Raw genomic sequence first — 21,568 nt, forward strand, 5'->3', positions numbered from 1 at the left:
AAAGAGAAAACTGCTTTCTCGGTAGGCCCACTAGGGTTTTACCAGTTCAAACGCATGCCTTTCGGGTTGTGTAATGCGCCCTCTACTTTTCAAAGGTTAATGGAGCGTTGTCTGGGCAATATGAACTTGGTCGAATGCTTGATATTTCTGGATGATATTCTGGTTTTCTCTAAGACGTTTAAGGAACATTTAGAAAGGTTGGAAGGTGTGTTTCAGAAGTTACAAGCTCATGGTCTGAGACTTAATCCCACAAAGTGCGAATTTTTCAAAATCAGTGTACAATATCTAGGTCACATTATAAGTGAGCATGGGATTGGAGCTGATCCAGAGAAAATAGAAGCATTGAAATCTTGGAAACCATGTAGTTCAGTGAAAGAGGTTAGGACATTTTTAGGATTTACTGGCTACTATAGAAAGTTTGTTAAGGACTATGTAAAGATAGTCAGACCTTTAAATGACTTGCTAATAGGTCACCCTACGGCCAAGGTCAAGGGGAGGTCAAAGGTCGAGAAAATCCCATTTGTGTGGAGCGATGATTGTCAAGCTGCATTCGATGTGTTGATAGAGAAACTTACCACTCCACCTGTGTTAGCATACGCAGATTTTACTAAGCCGTTTCGGTTGAACATAGATGCTTCTCATGATGGGTTGGGAGCTGTGTTGTATCAGAACCAAGACGGTCATGACCGTGTGGTGGCTTATGCTAGTCGAGGGTTAAGACCTACAGAGAAATTATACCCGGCACATAAGTTGGAGTTCCTGTGTCTTAAGTGGGCAGTAACAGAGAAGTTTAAGGACTATCTCTATGGTCAACAGTTTGATGTGTATACTGACAACAACCCTTTGACATATGTCACTTCTTCTGCAAAGTTGGATGCAACAGGTCACCGATGGGTTGCAGAGTTGGCCAATTACTCATTCAAGTTGCTTTATCGTTCAGGTAAGGTTAACAAAGATGCAGACGGTTTGTCACGTAGACCAGTTGAAACTGAGTGTGTTTTTCCAGATGTGGTTAAGGCAGTATGTCACGCCGCTTCTGTGAATAGGAGTTGTCTACCTTTGGTCGAGAGTTTGGTTATAACAAATTCAGTGCAAGGCACAGTTGATGATGTTGGCTGTAGTGGTTTCAGTCAGGTTGACTGGGTGAAGGAGCAGTTAGCTGATGCTGATGTAAATAGAGTTGTACTGCTGTTAAGCTCTGGTGTTGAGTTGTCAGGTAAACAGTTAGAAAAGGAATCCGTAGCTGTTAGAAAGTTAGTAAGAGAAAGGAAACGCTTACAAATTCAGGATGGTGTTCTGTATCACGTAGTTGTGGTTGATGGTATTAGAGTAAAACAGATTGTTGTTCCCAAGAATATGAGGTCCAGTGTGTTTGAAGGCTATCATGATAATCAAGGTCATCAGGGTAGAGATAGGACTTTGTCTTTGCTAAAGGCAAGATTTTACTGGCCAGGTATGGATACTGATGTTGAGTCAAGAGTCAGGTCATGTGATCGCTGCATTAGGCGTAAAACTCCTGTCACTAAGAGAGCAAAGTTGGTTGACATAGTCACATCGGAACCTATGGAATTGGTTTGTATGGATTTTCTCTCGCTAGAGTCATGTAAAGGTGGTGTTGAAGACGTTCTAGTCATAACGGACCATTTTACTAGGTTTGCTCAGGCAATACCTACCCGTAACCAGCGTGCTAGTACAGTAGCCAAAGCCTTATTTGACAACTTTGTGGTGCATTATGGGTTTCCAGCTAGGTTACATAGTGACCAAGGTCGAAACTTTGAGTCAAAGGTCATTAAGGAACTGTGTGAACTTACAGGGATTAGGAAAACCAGGACGACCCCATTTCATCCAGAGGGGAATGGGATGACAGAGAGGTTTAATAAGACTTTACTTAAGATGCTAGGTACATTAGATGAGGAACAGAAACGAGATTGGAAGACGTATGTTCCAAGTTTGGTCCATGCTTACAATGCCGCGTCTCATGACAGTACGGGTTATTCCCCTTTCTATTTAATGTTTGGGAGGTATCCTCGATTAGCAGCCGATGCAGGTTTTGGTCTTAATGAAGGCAAATTTGACCAATTTCAGCCTAAGACTGATTATGTGGAAAAACTGAAGTCGAGACTACAGTTTGCATACAAGACAGCATCAAAACATGCTAAAAAGTCGGCTGATAGGTACAAAAGTCATTATGATGTCAACGTCAGGGACTCCGTTCTTCAGCCCGGGGACCGGGTGTTGGTGAGGAATGTCAATCTCAAAGGTAGGAATAAATTAGCAGATAAGTGGGAAAGAATTCCTTATAAAGTATTGTCGAAACCTCATTTTGAAACTCCAGTGTATAGGGTTAGAGTAGAACATGGAAAAGGTAGGGTACGAACACTACATAGGAATATGCTTCTTCCATATACTGGTTCAGAGGTTGTCGGTCCAGAAGGTCAAGGTCATTCAAAGCTCAAGGTCAAGTCCAAGGTCGTGTCAAAAACTAGGGAAGGAAATGATCAAACTCGTAGGGATGAGGATTCTTCATGCAGTTCTGATTCTGATTCAGACAGGGTGTATATTTCTAGGCCTGTGACTAGAGGGAGGTTGAATCCTAGAGCTGGAGAGTTTGTTTCAAGGACTTTGTTAGATAATTTCAATTCGGATAGTTCTGACATGTCAAATTTAGTGTCTAATGTTGGGCTGAACCAGAGCAGAAATACTGTTTCTGACAGTGTAAATATTAGTGGTGGTGAGTTATCTAGAGGTCATGTTAGTGTTGATCAAACTGTAGGTAGTGGGCGAGTTGCCTCCCCTTGTCTGCCAGAGGTTGTTCCTGTGGTGCCACATGCGGAGGAGCCACCACAGTTGAGGAGATCCTGCAGAAACAGGAAGTTACCACAGAGGTTTGACCAGTTCGTAATGGAACAGATTGTGGATAATGACTGGTTGTTAGTGTGAAAATTGTAATGTTGATATTTGTTTTCCCGATTTGTTTGCATTTTGTACATATTTCTATTTTCCATTGATATAAGAATTTGTTTTGCTTACAGGTTCTTCAGATAGTATATGAATTTATTTTAGCTTGTGGTTATTTGAATATCCCTTATTGGTTTTATTAATCATTATGAGTTTCATTGCAGATTTGACTTTAATACATTGATTGAGATTAAAATGTGTTGATACATTGATTGAGATTAAAATGTGTTGATACAAATTAATGTTTTCCAATTTCAGGATATGTAACCATACAGACTTGATCTTGTTTGGTTTCAGGTTTCTTTGGAGCAAAGTATTGACAATTATTTGATTAATTGCACTACATTTATAAGTATTGATTCATTGGATACTACAGCATTCATATTTTGTTGTATTTTGATCTCTTTCTGAAATTTCAGGGTTTCATTAACTAGATAATTGTTTTGACTTTGTTTCAGGGTTGAATTAATTTTGATATTTTTGTAATTGAGGTTACTTGTCAGTTTCCTAGGTGAAATGCCGGGACGACATTTACCCGACAGGGAGAGAATGTCACCGGTACAAGTATGGGGCTAATTAAATATTTGTATATATGATTTACAAATATGTATGTGTCGTCGAGTTACTTGTATTGTGGAAAGTACCTTGTCTATTTATATATTTATAGTAACGTCTGTATCTTGTCTGTAGTTCAGGTGGTCGTCTCGTGATTGTCCTTATTTAGTCTTGTTTGTGTCTTATATGTAAATTAGGGTGTGAAAGTGTGGAAAAGCGTGCAAGAGTGAGAGAACGTTAGATAAAACTCCATAACTCGCGCGAATCATCGCAGTTGCTATTTAACCGTTGGCTGAGACGTATCCTCCGGGGTCCAGCAACTACTACCTTACGATGTATTATACGACGTGACACTATTTCACCAGACTGCTGAAGTCTTGGAAGGTATATATACTATACAGAATTCGTATTTACCGTGTAATAGATATTTATTGAATATCAACATTAAGCACGTATTCGTATACACGTAGTATTAGCCGGTATATATTGATATATACCGTATATACATTGTACTTAGTCCGGCTGTTTTTATGTTTCAGGGGTTTTTATGTTTGTACGTCTGGAAATGTCTCCGGTTACTAAATAAATAAAGAACCAGCAGGAATTTGGGAGTTTGTTATTATGTCCCGCATTTTCTTCCTGTGACACTTATCTTTCCTGACTTTGTTGATTTGAAAGTGAAAATATGTTTCGTTGAATGTACATTTGTAATTATGTATAATTATGATATTGAAATCAACAAAATTATGTACATTCTTCTGTATTAATATATGTTAGTAAAATATAATCTAGGTCAGGTGTACATGTGGACTCGATACATACTAATTTCGCCGGAAGTGACGTCATACGTGAATGCCTCCACCTTCCTGGTACCTGTGTCAGTATAGAACATTACTCGGTTATCAGAGGACCAAGCCAATCCGTTGGATATTGTGATATTGTTAAGATGCGTGACCAATTTCCCATTGATGTCAAGGCTGTAAAGACTACCAACGTTCGGCTCGAAGAGAGGCGTTTCGTCGATCTGGCCACCCATAGTTCCTATAAAAACGTCGAAAGCAATTCTTTTTCCAAATACTCTTGAATCTCATTTACCCTTCCCACAAGAAATTAATTACACGTAACCCACATTCACAAACGGCTTAAAGCACAAGAAGCATCGGTTTATTTCAAGGTGTTAAATTGCACAGACAAATATCAGACTGGTATATAGGTGCTGTACCTCACTTACATTTTATAAAATGAATCTTTCCGATTGATAACTGGATACTATTGCATTACACTGAAATTGCATTTACTGGCCAAAAATCATCTAATTAGTCACAGAGACTTCCTTCAGGGCCATACCTGTCCAGAACCGCCCAGCAGGGTCGCATTTGCCGTCGTTGAATCGGTCGTTAAAGCCTTTTGGATTAACTTCATGCAGTTTTTTGGTGACTCCAGTCTCCCAATCCAAGTGTGAAATGGTTCGGCCCAGCCCTACCAGGTAGCCTCCATTCAGACACGGTACAACTGACCCCACAGGCCCATCTTCAGGAAAGAGGTCATGCGTTAGTTGCACGACGAAAAAGTCTTTCCAAACTTCAAAATGTACATAACATGAACAGGAACATGCAAAGGTATGACACAATTGCGAGAAACATTGATTGGCGTCATCAACTTACCCAGCTTTACGGAAGATACTTCTTTATTGACTGCGTTCCACTTGAACACCTGCTGCTCCAAACTGTCCACAAACATCAGTGTCCCTGTGATGTCTTCCCAGTGGGGCCCCTCCCCAAGCTGGCGGGTTGCGTTCGGAATCGCTACAGACACCGACATTCCTGAAAACATACAACACTTACCTGTTGTTCAAACTGGTAAAATACTATACAAATACAGCCTACATACCGACCCCTTTTACAGTTTTTATCAGTGTTTATCCCGCATGGAGTTAACGTATATTACTACTTGTGTACGTAAAACGCGCTGTTGCAAGACGCCGCTTATATCATTTTACTCGATAAACATATTGTCTACTTTATCTTTGCTGATATAATTTTGAAACTGGCATGGAAACCATCTTCCAACCACATGTGAGAGATAAAGTTAAGAGACATGTTTTATCTATAATTCTCTTTTTTTTTTTACAAATCTCTCGAGTAACACATTATCTGTTTATAAACTCTCCGTCTATATTTCTATACATTAATTCCTAGTCACAGGCAGAACTGCTTAACTTTGAAACAGTTGCCTTGACGGTATGCATCTCGAGTCTTAATTATGCACAAATCACGGGTTACTAGAGCAGTTCTAACCTTGACCTACTGGATTTTTCCCTGGCGTTACAATACCAGTCTAGTGTCAACTAAAGCTTCTCTACTGATAGCGGTAACACGTGAAATTATAAGGGAAGCGATAATTGTATTTACCTTATAGAAACCAGGACATTACATGTGTATATCTAATAGGAAACTGATACAAACTAGTTCAATGCACAGTATTTCATATTGCTGTCATATTGGCAAGTAATGTTTAGATTATATAAATAACTGTTAGTAACGTACGCCATGTGTTTAATATTCTTTTCATCACATGACTCATGGTCATAAAAAATGAGCAAAGGTTCCTGTAAAAGAAGAACAATTCTACTAAGGAAATACATTCAGCCACAAGGATTGTGTTTCAATAATTATTCAACACACATTCAAATGACATACTGCATCGATCTAAATAAGAATTTTTTCAAAATTGTTGAAAAGTGAAGATTTTCTAACATCTCTGACATTAATGTTGTAATTATATAATAAAAAATATTGGCCTATTGATCTGATACAGAACTAGGTAGTAATGAGACAAATATATTGCTTTATATATTGTATCATATATTATAAATATTTTATTATATATTTATAAATATTATTTCATAAATTAAATTTTACATTATCTCCATTTAACCATCATCCGTATCAGATATTGTTTTTTTTTACATTGTAAGTCATCACACATTGCGTTTCCACTATTTATTCAAAGAAAACGTCATCATTAGGTAACAACTACTTGAGCAGAATCAACAGTAACCCCGATTGTACCAATGGTACTTTCAGCAATTAACGTCTACTGACGATGTAGCCATGCAGTGAAAAGCCGCATAGTGAAGTATTTGTGTAACAGTCAGTTATTAGCGATTATTTGTATAACATTGACTGCAGGGACAATCACATCACCGTTTTCAATCAACCAATTAGCGCAACTTAACAGTGAATAGCCTAATCACACAGTGATTTTTAAGGTGCTCATAATTAGTGTAATTAACAACTGATTCAGTTATATCTGTTTAAAATCCAACAATTACTTAACTAGGATCCACTTCAGTTAAGGTTAGTACGGATCTGGTCGAACACGTATATGATTGACAGTCAAGACCATGTACATATGTGTTTTATGTAGTTTTGCATTTCTCTCTAACGTTTGTATTTTTCAAATGATAAAACCATACAAGCACATGGTATGATGCGTATGCTACAGTATCCGTGTTGTACGATTCAAATTACGTTAAATTACGATAAAGAAGCCGTTTAAAGGATGCCCAAACCTTAATTCATAACAACATGAGATCCTTCTTGCGAGACACAAATTTGTGAAGATATTTAAGAATCATCATAATATTTAAAACTTTATACTATATCGATGTAGCTAGCTGCAGATGTTACAACTGTTTTGATATTTGTGTGTATAATCAAGTTTTTATTATTTTTTTTTTAAATTTGGTTTTGTTCTGGAGTCAAGTTACTCGCAATTGATAAAATTCGTTCATATTTTTCGAATAAACAACAAAAAGCATGCCGGTTTTAATGGAGATGCCACTTTCCATGACACTACATGGCTTATATATATCTTCTAATCAGCGATTAAGACATAAAGTAAGAACGCACATGGGTGTGTTATGCTATCGTGGACGTAAAACTAGTTTAAATTAACTTGATCTTTACTCAGCGTGTCATTCTAAGGAGATAAACAGTAGTTTGTGTCTTGTGTTATCAAACCGTAGGTATTTCTTTCTCGGCGTCACGAAGATATACAGTTAAGTACATTTGGCCCTCTCTTGCAGAAGTTTAAACAGGAATACTCGCCATTCCAATGTGATTAAGTATGTCTCTCTTACTGGGACACGTCATCATCACTACATCTAGGATTTCATTCCCTTCATAAAGGACCCGACATATATTACTTTAATTATGTAACTCTGAACTGAGAGAAATATAACTCACGTAACGGAAATGAAGTTTATCTTTTATAAAATAATACCATTCAGTGGGTTTGTGAGTGTTGATGTAATTATTTACATTTCACTTCGCGGAGCCTCTATGAAACTAGCAAACTCATATCATTTCGTTTCCCGATGAAGATTTGGGTCGGATGCTGTTCCGAAACGCGAATCATTTTTGCATTGGCGATTTAGTTTTGTACTGCTTTAAACTGAATGCACTTTCATTTTGTGAATAATGTAACATTGTTATTCTGTATATATATAAACACGAGCGGAATAGCTGATTTACGTGCTTATAAAAATGCCAATATTAACCAGACAGTTTAGAAACACATAATTTGACAAAACACTTATACTCTCGATAGCACTGAGCTTATAATCTTCTACACAGTAGCTGTCTCGAATGTGATACTGGGTATGTATCATTTGAGGAATCAAAGACAACGAAAACTAAATCCTAACACTGTTAGACAACACAAAATAAACTAGTGTCGGCAATATGCTATACTTCGCGTATGCATATTACTATCATAATGGCGTCCTGTTATATCATTTTTTCTCAAATGAGCACAGGAGTTCTGAATAACGCCTCAGAGTATACAATTGACGAAGGAAGACAACTTTATGACTCGTGCCCTGACCGGGCCTCGAACTCGCGATCTACGGCACCCAATCGCCTAGCCAGAAATACCCGCAACTTATACCACTGCTCTTAAAAAAGAACGTTTCAATGGCGCAGTGATAGTCGGCCCGATATCCTGACATGATCACAGAGTGGAAGTCGTCTATAAGTCTTTATATATATATGTATATGCTTTATTCTGAGGCAAATTACTAACCAATAGAAAACGAGCTTCTGTGGAAGGAGGACACAATGTTTCAGGCCGTCGAATTCCTCCAATTTTCGGTTAAGATATTGAGTTACATACGACATCTGTGAATAACAGCAAGGCTAAACATCAAACTGTCACTCGCATTATAAAACCTTATAAAATCTTATTTCAAAGTGGTTTTTGATACATATTAACTGTTTTCTTCTCGTAGGTCCTGTGTTCAAACTTTCTGAAAATGAGACCAGGTGTCTCGATTGACCAAATCACATACTATACTGTTACCACTGCGCATTGAATTCGTACTTCAACATCGGAATCATCAAGCGTGATTGGAGTTTCCTGGGCGACGTGAGTAGCTGACTGATTACTGTTTCGGTACTGTGCACACATGTACGATAAGTGGAGCATTGCCGTGTACATTTTAAATTGGTTTACGTAAATGCAAATACATAAAGATTGATTGTTAGTTTTGTTGTAGGTGCAAAAAGTATATGAAATGTTTCGCAGCTCTTCTCTTTTGAACAAGTTTCATTTCCTGCATTAGTCCATTTAAGCAACAAAATTGACAACCAATCCTTAAATGAAGAGTTTCACAGCACAATTCAATGAAAAATAGTGATAAAGCAATTAATGATAAAGATTGATGATGCAAGGGCAAAGTGTGAACACAATATATTGTGACAAAGAGGCACTTTAAATCGCATAAGGAAAAGAGGACCACGCGTTTCAGAAGGATAATCATAAGCGTATATACGATGTTTTACGTTAATTCCATATTTTCCCACTGGTACGCAGATTTCGTCCCTACATAAGACCCTTCCATCCGGACCAACGAGAATGGATGATACATGTATAATATGACATAACATGTGTTGTGAAATAAATAAAATAATATCTAAAATGTGTGATATTCTTCAATAAATGAACTTGAAATGACATGACAAGGAATTTATAGCTTCTTTCCATTACTTTGTTACGATTATATATATATATATCTAATCCTGAAACGATATTGAGTTTAAACAACAAAATAGCCATTAGATAACTATGAATCTACAAATTTATAGAAATCCCTAAATTCAAATTATATTGTATAAAGTCCGTATTCGATGCACTGCCTTTATCGACATTTCAACCGAAGAAGATAGTTCGTAGGTTGGTTAGATAACGTGGGAAGGGAGGCAATTCGTATAAATAACTCTCTGTTGTGTAAGGAACTTTGACATTCGACTTCGAGGGGAATCTTTCCTTGTGCATTACGGTGCCCTATAGGGCCCTTTACGACTTTCTATACTTGAATGATTTCCATTGTACGCACACTAATGCAAATTAACATGTATTTATTTTGCTTTCCTTAATGTAGAAATGTAGAATCTGCCTGAACTTTTTAAAAACCTGTTTTATCACAGAAGTCTCAATTGACCATCAAGGTTATGATCAACAGATAAAGAAAATTGAAATGGTGATATACATTAGTACGTCAGTTGGGATTCATTTTGTTTACTTACTGTCAATATGCGCTAACATATAAATGTCAATAATTAGAGTTTAAATAAGTATTCATACTTAAGTGATCCTCCATATTTAAAAAAACAAAACAACAACATACAAACAAATAAAACAAAAACAAAACAAAAAATCAATGAAAATACGCTGTAATGTTTATCATTTAAATTATAATAGCAATACAACTTGTTGAAACAAAAAATCCTCATTTGTATGCTCTCTTATTGGACAAAGCATTCTTTAATGTTACTTGTTTAAAACGAGGGTTTGATGTTAACATTTATTATAAACCAAATGTAACCCGAAAGCACTTAGCGATTTCATCATCAACTCTTTATATACAATTCCTTTATTGTTGGCAAACAGCATGAACGGCGATCTTTGTCAGATCTTTAACGAGCTTACGGCTTGGTCTGTGTAATATTGGCACAGTATCACCATCGAATGAAAACTGAAAATACAGTATCACCATCGAATGAAAACTGAAAATTCAGTATCACCATCGAATGAAAACTGAAAATACAGTATCATTGTCGAATGAAAACTGAAAATACAGTTTCATCTTTGAATGAAAACTGAAAATACAGTATCAACCGTCGAATGAAAACTGAAAATTCAGTATCACTATCGACTGTAAACTGAGAATACACATCATCATCGAATGAAAACTGAAATTACATTATCACTATCGAATGAAAAGTGAAATTACATTATCACTATCGAATGAAACCTGAAAATACAGTATTACCATCGAATGAAAACTGAATATTCAGTATCATCATCGAATGAAAAGTGAAATTACATTATCACTATCGAATGAAAACTGAAAATACAGTATTACCATCGAATGAAAACTGAAAATACAGTATCACCATCGAATGAAGACTGAAAATACAGTATCACCATCGAATGAAGACTGACATACAGAATCACCATCGAATGAAAACTGAAATGACAGTATCATCATCGAATGAAAACTGAAATGACAGTATTACCATCGAATGAAAACTGAAATGACAGTATTACCATCGAATGAAGCTAAAAATACAGTATCATCATCAAATGAAAACTGAAAATACAGTACGAACATCAAATGAAAACTGAAATGACAGTATCATCATCGAATGAAAACTGAAATACAGAATCATCATCGAATGAAAACTGAAATGACAGTATCATCATCGAATGGAAACTGAAATGACAGCATTACCATCGAATGAAAACTGAAAATACAGTATCACCATCGAATGAAAACTGAAAATACAGTATTACCATCGAATGAAAACTGAAAATACAGTATCATCATCGAACGAAAACTGAAAATACAGTATCATCATCGAATGAAAACTGAAAATACATTACCACCATCAAATGAAATCTGAAAATACAGTACTACCATCGAATGAAGACTGAAATACAGAATCATCATCGAATAAAAACTGAAATACAGTATTACCATCGAATGAAAACTGAAAATACAGTATCGCCATCGAATGAAAACTGAAAATACAGTATCACCATGGAATGAAAACTGAAAATACATTATCACCATCGAATGAAAACTGAAAATACAGTATCACCATGGAATGAAAACTGAAAATACATTATCACCATCGAATGAAAACTGAAAATACAGTATCATCGTCGAATGAAAACTGAAATGACAGTATTACCATCGAGTGAAAACTGAAAATACAGTATCACCATCGAATGAAAAACTAACAATAAAGTATTGTCATGGAATGAAAACTGAAAATACAGTATCACCATCGAATGAACAACTAACAATACAGTATCGTCATTGAATGAAAACTGAAAATGCAGTATCATCATCGAAGGAAAACTGAAAATACAGTATCACCATCGAATGAAATCTGAAAATACAGTATCACCATCGAATGAAAACTGAAAATACAGTATCACCATCGAATGAACAACTAACAATACAGTATCGTCATTGAATGAAAACTGAAAATACAGTTTCATCATCGAAGGAAAACTGAAAATTCCGTTTCACCATCGAATGAAATCTGAAAATACAGTTTTATCATCGAATAAAAACAGAAAATACAGTATCACCATCTAATGAAAACTGAAAATACATTATCACCATCGAATGAAAACTGAAAATGCAGTATCACCATCGAATGAAAATTGAATATTCAGTATCATTACCGAATGAAAACTGAAATTTCATTATCACTATCGAATGAAAACTGAAAAATACAATATCACCATCGAATGAAAACTGAAAATTCAGTATCACCATTGAATGAAAACTGAAAATACAATATCACCATCGAATGAAAACTAACAATACAGTATCATCATTGAATAAAAACTGAAAATACAGTATCACAAATACATGTAGCAAGAGATGTGTGATGCTGCAAACCTGGACTAAATATAAAATAGGAATATTGAATATGGATATGAAATATAAATACGCCGGCAACCATAAACAAAATTTAAAGCTCCATTATCTTTGATACTTTAAATATGTTTTCAAGAAACAAATTCAACAATTCACTAATTGGACTAGGTTTTAATTGAGTTTTTCCATTCGGGCATACTAACGTTATTAAGTCGTTAGTACAAGTTACATTTCTTTCGTTTCCGGAGTCACTATGATTGCTAAATTAATCGTTTTATCAGAATATATTGATCTAATAACATATTTAATCAGTGAGTGCTTTGCTGTGTTATTTTGAATTTCCTTGTGCTGTTCTTTATCTCATGACACAGATTTAAGCGTTAGCCAATTAAAGCTTAACAGCACAACGAACAATTTACCTGTTTATACATGATGGGACCGCCGTATGAATGAACGTCACAAGTATGTGGTAATGTTATTGAGTACTCATACATGGAAATGTGGTTAATTGAAGAGGCCTGCTATGATATATAGTCTACTTATTTCAAAGAAAAGCAGGACGTACTGTCAGACAGCCAAATATATGTTTTTTTCTGATCCCTATATCCTGCAATTCTTCAAGGTCGTATTCAGTAAATATAATGACAGCCACTATGGAGAAACAATGCTATCGTCAATATTATTTTGATTTTCACAATATGAAAAAAAAAATTATTAATGCTTTTATAAATCATTTGTTTGCATGAAATGTGCGCTTACAAATTAACTTCTAGATTAACTACTACTAGTCAAATTACTGACATATTTTACAATTAATATCTTAGTGCAAAATACATTACTCATTCATGATACAATTCTATTCTTGACTGAATTAGGTAAGGGATGACCATATGGCGGGATCTTCTTCGGATCTATACATTTCTATGTTGACAATGGATATAGTTCAACCCAATGAATTTCTCACGAAGAGGAGGTACCACTGACAAGGATGTATTGTACTTACTAGCACCCTCTTCTAACTCTTATTACAGTAATACGTCATAGCCAACGTTACAAGGTGTAATTTAAGGAGACACTTCAATTTCTAAAATCATGATTTGAACTTTAATTGGAAAGTACATTTAATGAGAATACCACGGAGATCACTCATTTTACAACAGATTTGTATCGGACGATCCAAAACATTTCATCCGTTGCCAATCACATTTACCGATACGGTTTACGATATTCATTTAGGAAACAACTCTACACGGATTATAGAGTGAGGCAGTGTCTCAATATCAAAGAAATTTGCTTGCGTGATTGTTGGGTGGCATAGCGGTAACATACTTGCCCTGCACCTAGATGGTCGATTACCCGATCGGGGTATGGGATTGCCTGCCCTGCTACGTGGAGTTTATCATATTTCCCCGGTTTCCTTAAACATTAAGACCCTTCGCGCACTTCCACCCCGCGGCCAAAATGAGTGACGTAGTTCTAACTTGTCTTGTAATTGTTGTAAAATAAAAAGTTTAAATAAGGTGATGTTAATTACATACAGTTGCACGACTTTTAGGTTAGTACGTCAAAATTGTTGATTGAGCAAACAAACTCGAAGCGGCAATAGTGTAACATTTGTGGGTTTGTTGTATAAATGTAAGTGGCATAAGCCATTCTGCAATCAATTGCACATGAATGAAATTTACACCATTTAATCAGATACGTGTCGGTCTGTGACGTTAGTTTGGAAAGGTATATTCAGTGACACACTATTATTCAAATTTGCAAACGGTATCAAATGCAAAACTTCATGTTAGATCAGTAAAATAAAATGTACAGAGTGAAGAGAAGGAGTAATACAATAATAATAAATTAACTTTTATTGTGACAATGACCTTGACATAACTAAATACTTTTATTTTATTGGTCGTATGTTATAATTGATGTTAAAAAGAGCTATCAAAATCACATGCAGTGATGGAATATCGTTATGAAAAAAATATCCATAGACTCCGCCTGTCATTTCCACAGTCTACTCACGGGATTACTTCGAAAGACGTTGTTAGGATGATCTTTAACCCGTGTTCGATGACTTTGAACATAGATCCGTATGATTGATAAAGTTGTGACATAGCTCGTCTTTTTTTATTCTGATTTTTGAAATATTTTACAATATCAATAACTGCCTATACTTGGTCATCGTCTCGATTCCATTTTTTATTAATGATGGCGATATTTCTTTTCTACTATATACACGCCATGACACTGTTCATAGATCTTTTAAAAAAAATAACCATACCAAATTTCGAATCATTCAAATACCACTTCAACAATGATATGTATTTTACTTAATCTAGTATCCAGTAAAAAGTATATAATGATTTCCTTAGTAAATTGCATCCTACAAAGACTTTAAATTGTAAGTGATACCTACAATAAAACATATAGTTTCGCCATTACAAATATACTGTAAACATTGTATGAATCGTCATTATGGACAGATAATGTAAACATGCTTACTAGAGCGTCATATGGATACAAAAGAGCCTTGATATTACGATTAGGAACTTTGTTACCTGTGACGGGGTCATAGCAGATGACATTTCTAACTCCAAAACAGGCAGAGGTGTCCGTCTGGTTATCCAGTCATTATATTTTATAAGGAAAATTGTAAAAAAAAATAAATATAATAATAATAATGATATCCCGTCAGTCGCCTGCCATGTAATACTATGATAGAAATGTAAAACGAGCATAATGGGTAGTTTATGTGTTCTACCGGCCTCTCGCAAAAAAAAAAAAAAAAATGAAAGTGAATTAAGTCCGAGTATGACTTCACGGTTTATCAAAAGTTATTGATAAAAAAACCTACAAAAACAATCTAAAATATAATAAAAGTTGGTCCCTCCTTAGTCATGACTGTTTGGAACTCCAGCTGTGGTCAGCTTTTATTCTGAGTCTCGTATGCCATAGTGGTAACAAAAACCAACGCATAGAGTTAATAGTAAAATACACAAATTGACATATACTATTTCTCAGGTAATTGCAACAGTACATATACATGATTATTATGCTTAACGTGTGATTAATATTATGATTATCTAAGTAAGTACACATATATATGGTTACATAACGAAGAAGAAATCTCCAAGATTACAGTCCACTCGTGGCAATACTCCGGTAAACGTTGGCAGGGTAACCTTTAACCCCAAGTTCCGTGACTTTGAATATTGATCCAGATAAGGGATATTTGTTAAATTCGTCTTCTAGAGCCCTCAACGTCGCAGTAGTGACATATAGCTCGTCCATATGTTTTCCTCCAAAACAACAGGACGTTGTTCTTGGTGCAGGGATGATTACTTCTCTTAGCTTTGTACCTATTAAACAAGAAATGACATTTTTCAAAAAATAATTACCACTACCAAGTCTAGATATAGCTGTTAGGGATATTTCGTTCGTAGTGTGTACCTCACCCTCGTTTCATTAAGTAACCATCCAAAGTTTATTGTTGTTTAAATTACCTATCACATAAAAATGTGCTCTTCACTTGATCAACTATAAAGTAAAGGAATCTGTTGAAAGAACCGCACTCTATGAAATCTTAATCATTATATGACTACATGTGTAATGATATGACGTAAATAAAATAGTACTTTATATGCATTTTGTGGACGAATATTGACACGCTGACCAGTCCGTATTTCTGTTGAGCCTGGTCATTACGAATGGGCACAATGTCAACTGTAACGGGATCAAAGCAGATGACCTTTCCAATTCCGACACAGGCTACCCAAAGGTGTTCATCTGTGTCAATCGTCATCCCATCTGGCCAACCCATTGTATCTTTATCCGGGAAATTGTTAAAATTTACGGCATCCCGTCTATCACCTACTAGGTAAAACTACGACTTTAAATAAGTGAAAATCGGATCGGTAAACACATGTGATCAACTGCAGGACTTATCTTACCTAACTTTGTTGATTTGAAAATGAAAATATGATAGTTTCGTTGAATGTACATTTGTAATGATGTATAATTATGATATTGAAATCGACATAATAATATACATTCTTCTGTATTAATTTATGTTGGTAAAATATGTTAACTATAATCTAGGTCAGGTGTGCATGTGGTATTTCTAGACTCGATACATACTAATTTCGCCGGAAGTGACGTCGTACGTGAATGCCTCCACCTTCCTTGTACCTGTATCAATATAGAACATTACTCGGTTATCAGAAGACCAAGCCAATGCGTTGGATATTGTGATACTTTTAAGGTGCGTGACAAACTTCACATTTATGTCAAGGCTGTATAGACTACCAACGTTAGGCTCAAAGAGAGGCGTTTCGTCGATCTGGCCACCCAGAATTCCTTTAAAAATAAATCAGAACTATGTTAGTTATCAATTATCTATGTACATATCAATAAAATAGAAATGATAAAAAAAAAAAAAAAAAAAATAATTAAATAAGTATTTATATAATAATACGAATTTTTATGTTAATGACCGTAGCGACTAAACAACAACTGTTCTGAATACATAATGACACAATTATATGATCTGACCATACGGGGACATTGTACGATGTTTACTTGCCGAAATATACGCAATTTAATTCCAATCCAAACCGCCTCACAGCTTCAGGTCGCCATCTTTGCTCAAATCAAAGCATCTGTGCGTTTGAAAGAGTCAGTACTGCAAAGCTTCTAAACGATCTTGTGATGCAAATTTTAAGATTATGATAGAAACGAAATATGGATTTTAAAATAATTTGATTTTAATTACTTATGCTTAGGTAAGCAAATCGTAGCAATTTTTTACAGTAAAAATTTAATGTTGCACTAAATACTGATCACAATATTTTTATTTAGACATTTTTTATTTCTTTCACTTCATTTCATTGTAAGTGTTAATTTAGATTTCCCAATAAATTCGCGGGAAATGAATTTGATGACGTAACCGGAAGCCCACATGCTATTAGAACGTGACCCGGAAAACATGCGATATTAAAAACAGAAGATCATTGAACGTTATACCGGCTTATTTTCTCATTTTTTGAGACACCAATGTGCTAAAATACAACGGAAGGTAACACTGATTTTGTTTATTGCTATAGTATCAAGTAAAATGAATAGTTATTGCGAAAATAGCAGTATTTGCTTCACCTAGTAGTTTGGCTAGACCTACTTTCGTTTTACAGTTTACAGATATGATCATATAAATAATTCATCTTCTCAACCATAGTCATGTAATTACGTATCCGCTGAATTTTTCTATTAAGAATATTTGTACTTCTCATGTACAGTGCATCTTTGTTTACAATTGACTGGTCTAGATTTGCAGATCTGATCTGACTACCCTCAGCTGACTCATCTGTATTACTACAATTTCTACCTTCTGGCAGAGACGTATATATGATATACACGTCTCTGCTTCTGGAACGTTGTGACCCCCCCCCCCCCCCCCCCCCCCCAGCCTGTAAGCCTGTATTGACTTCATACTTCTGTTTACCCACAGACGTTTAGGGGGGGGGGGGGGGGGGGGGGGGCTTGATTAAAATTTGGCAAAAATGACATCCCCGGCCCCGGTGGTCATATATACAAGAATTCGAAGGAAAGGGGAACCCTATGACTCGAGCTCATACAATAGTAACTTGTCTTTGTACTCTATGACTCATAACCTGTCACAGTAACAGACATACATGTACATGTATCAAGTACGTGTGTCACATGTTATAACAGGAGAAAGAGAAAAGTAAATAGCAAGACCAGGGTTCAAACCCAGGACCCTCCTAATTCTAGACGGACACTCTACCACAGAGCTACCTGGTCGCCAATGATCAACCCAGTCCAGTTCCGCAACATTCCTCCCTCCTTTTATCAAATCTTCACACCCAAAGATAACAGGTTCGGATATCCCGTTGATTTAGCTCGCTAAATATGTAACAGGAGAAAGGTAGTAGCCAGACAGGGGTTCGAACACGAGACCCTGCAAACTCTAGACTTACACTTCACCACTGAGCTACCTGGTCACTGGCGCACTTAATACATGTTTCAGGAGTCTGCGGTATGTTCGTGTTTGTCTCCTTGTGGTATATATTACCGGTAATGTGGAAAACTTAAAAAAAAAAATAAGATTTTTCCAGCACTGGCAACCTATGTCTTTCCCTTGGTTGTCATTTAGATGAAGAAGATATTTATCAATTTAATCTCTTTCATTTGATCATATAAAAACAGAAAATATTTCCCCAAATATTAAGTGTAATCGCTTTACACGTACCTTAAATTACTGACCAGGATTGGTGTTTAAATGGGAATGGACTACACATTCTTATCAAATATTTGCATTACCAAAACACTGATTTTTTTGGGGGAAAAAAAGCATGCAAGAATTTTTTTTAGAGTCAGTCTGGTTAGTAGAGACAAAGTTTTTACTGTATTTGGCATATTAGCTGAAGTCATGAAAATGTGAAATTAAAAAAAAAAAAAAACTTTGGTTATTGAAGATCAGAGAAATGTCAACAACAAATTAAAAAGAATGGAATTGGGTTTTTCTCAGTCAGTTCTGAAGGCCCGTGTAAACACGTTATGAAGATATAGAATTAAGTTCATTTTACACAATTACCAGCTTCGATCTTTTTAAATTATGTTCATCTGTGTATATATATATATATATATATATTTTTTTGCTGGGTTTTGTTTTGTTTTTGTTTTATAAATCCTTGCAGAGATTTTTTAAGTCATGTAGATATATAAAAGAATATGATTCTTGACAACTTGACTACAGTAAGAATTTAGCTTTCAAAATCCATTGCGCTCCACATCATATTGTTTGTTGACATGTTTCTGTGACATTTTCACAATTATTACATTACTTTATTAGAATACTGTGTTATATATTTCTTTAATCCACTCGAACATAGAAATATTTCCTTCATTTCCCAAATCTGTAATTGAAATAATTGTAGAATATATATGTGTGTTTGCAGTAATAAGAAATATTTTTTGAACATTCATATTAACATATTTGGTGTATCAATCCAAAAATATTTGTTGACATATACTGCATTACTTTTGGTCTGATTTCAATACACAGAATGTCAGATTTTATTAATCAATAGATCTGGCAACCTCACCTAGCTTCTAACAGGTCAAAAGACCTTTGATGAGACTAATTAATGAGTATTCGGAGTTTCCTCTTGCCCCACCACCGGAAGTTATACACTGACAAGCTCTCATACAGTTGTTGACTTTGGTTTAGGAACACATTCTCAAATGACAGATGATCATATTCTAAATTAAGGGTTGGATTTTCACTAATTTGAAGAGTTGTGCCCCTTTGTTTTCTTTCCGATACATCTTATTCTAGCAGATTGCCATTCATATTTGTTTCCAATTGTTCTACACCTCATATACATCTGATGATATTTGAAAGTGGGTGAAAAATGGAATAGGTTATTGTATTGAGTCACATTGACTTCATTTCTCCAATTCATCCAGTTCAAGAAATCTAAAAGTTACACAAAGGTGAAACTTTACAAATCTATTTTAGTTTCCATGTAGGTAAGATTTTAACATTTTATTAGTATGGTTGTTTTACTTTCCATTGTTGGGGGGGGGGGGGGGGGGGGGGGGGGGGAGGGACATATTCATATAAATCAGATATATATCTTCTATATAACAAGGCTTACACTTGCTTATTTGTATACTTAAAACTAGTTTCCTTTCTTTTGATAATATCTCTGTGGTTATAGTCTCTCCCATGGGTCTTTACACTTCCTTCTATTAAATATCTTCAAAAGTTTCTTCTCATTTCTTTGTTTCCAGTTTCCTTTTGGTTAAACAATTGACATATTTAGTTGCTTTTGATTTTCAAAATTTGCTTTTTGTTTTGCAATACATGTACATCAATATTTTGCATGTCTCTGTAACATAAAATGTATATATATATAGAAATGCTCTGCTTCTTCCTTTTTAACAATAATTTTGATAAAATCTTTTGTTTGGTTAAGACATTTTGAATTGGCGGATCTGTCAGATCAGCACATATTCAGCACAGTAGTCCAAGATAACATTCTGGTTCAATTGTTTTTCTTCTGTATGGCTAACTTGATGATCTTTTCAAACTTGGTCTTAGGCATTATTTGGCTGGTCTGATTGTTGTTTAAGAATCTTGAGGCACTATGCTGACTCCCAAGGAGGAGGGGTGGGACACAAAAGGACAATTCAACAATTCAAATGCACATGCATTCTGTAGTGATGGTCCCAAATCTTGAATGCTGCTATAGGTTTGTTTTAATGAATGACCTTTACCTTCATTAAAGACCACTGAAGCCAGACGTGCAAAAAAACTTGAAAATCTTCAACTGAATAACCTTGAGGCCAAGATCCCTGGTATTGGGCCTGTAGTTTGCTGGTGAAGTGATACAAAATTCAAGGTCACAGCCGTCAAATATGTTTAAATGTTAAACCCTTTTTTGCTCAATATCAAAAAGAGGTCCAGAAAAGGAGGTGATATGGCCTCTTATTTGGTTGCTGCACAATACCTTAAGTACTCTTTCATACTCGGATGTCAAAGGTCAATGTCACTATTTCTGTCAAATGAAAACCAGTTGCTTGGAATACTACATGTAGCTTAAGATTTGAAAGACAAATGTTAAAGATAATGTAACTATAGATAGAAAAATACTGCACATATCGATGAAAGACCATGCTTTCCTTACATGAACAAGTATTAGAACCCAATGCTTCTGGTCACACAATACTTCTTTTATATATTCTTTACATGGATGAATAACAGCAACATTTTAGATACTTTAATATATAAATACTTATTATCGGTTAGCTTGTAATAATAATAATAAAAACAAAAGCAAAAACAAAAAAATACCAACACTTTACCTGTGATGATGATGATCCATGAAATTGTTTTGAATGTGTATGTGTTGTTTTTAGTGGTGTATATGCTAGATGTAACGGGTATTTATCAGAGTGGAGCGTGGCCAACCGTACAGATGACTCAGTTGTTGTGGCTAGAGATGATATGACAAACACAGAAACTAAGCCCTCGACAGGATTGTGCATGTGTGTGTGAGGGTGTACGTATGTCTA

The 21,568-nt window shown here is 35.4% G+C and overlaps 2 protein-coding genes across 2 annotated transcripts; both read right to left on the reverse strand.

Moving 5' to 3' along the window:
• Positions 1 to 4,206: 4,206 nt before the first annotated feature.
• LOC117323715 (regucalcin-like) lies at positions 4,207 to 5,733 on the reverse strand. Its single transcript, XM_033879131.1, has 3 exons — positions 5,178 to 5,733; positions 4,861 to 5,043; positions 4,207 to 4,554 (listed from the first exon to the last, which is right to left on the reverse strand). Exons 1-3 carry the CDS (start codon positions 5,344 to 5,346, stop codon positions 4,307 to 4,309), a joined length of 600 nt encoding a protein of 199 aa, XP_033735022.1. The 5' UTR covers positions 5,347 to 5,733; the 3' UTR covers positions 4,207 to 4,306.
• Positions 5,734 to 15,607: 9,874 nt separating this feature from the next.
• On the reverse strand, positions 15,608 to 16,292 carry LOC117322686 (regucalcin-like). The gene is made up of 2 exons (XM_033877625.1): positions 16,178 to 16,292; positions 15,608 to 15,831 (listed from the first exon to the last, which is right to left on the reverse strand). Exons 1-2 carry the CDS (start codon positions 16,290 to 16,292, stop codon positions 15,608 to 15,610), a joined length of 339 nt encoding a protein of 112 aa, XP_033733516.1.
• Between the last annotated feature and the right edge of the window lie 5,276 nt (positions 16,293 to 21,568).

The sequence above is a fragment of the Pecten maximus genome, chromosome 3, assembly GCF_902652985.1.
Source record: "Pecten maximus chromosome 3, xPecMax1.1, whole genome shotgun sequence".
NCBI classification, from domain to species: Eukaryota; Metazoa; Mollusca; class Bivalvia; order Pectinida; family Pectinidae; genus Pecten; species Pecten maximus.

Bases quoted from the DNA above. Each gene is read 5' to 3' on its own strand.
- LOC117322686 (XM_033877625.1), bottom strand. From the start codon at position 16,292: ATGGGTTGGCCAGATGGGATGACGATTGACACAGATGAACACCTTTGG. The intron at 15,832-16,177 runs GTAATGACCAGG...CTTGTTTAATAG, and splicing joins AGTTGACATTGTGCCCATTC to GTACAAAGCTAAGAGAAGTA.
- LOC117323715 (XM_033879131.1), bottom strand. From the start codon at position 5,346: ATGTTTTCAGGAATGTCGGTGTCTGTAGCGATTCCGAACGCAACCCGC. The intron at 5,044-5,177 runs GTAAGTTGATGA...TCTTTCCTGAAG, and splicing joins AGTATCTTCCGTAAAGCTGG to ATGGGCCTGTGGGGTCAGTT. The intron at 4,555-4,860 runs GTATGGCCCTGA...ACGTTTTTATAG, and splicing joins TGCTGGGCGGTTCTGGACAG to GAACTATGGGTGGCCAGATC.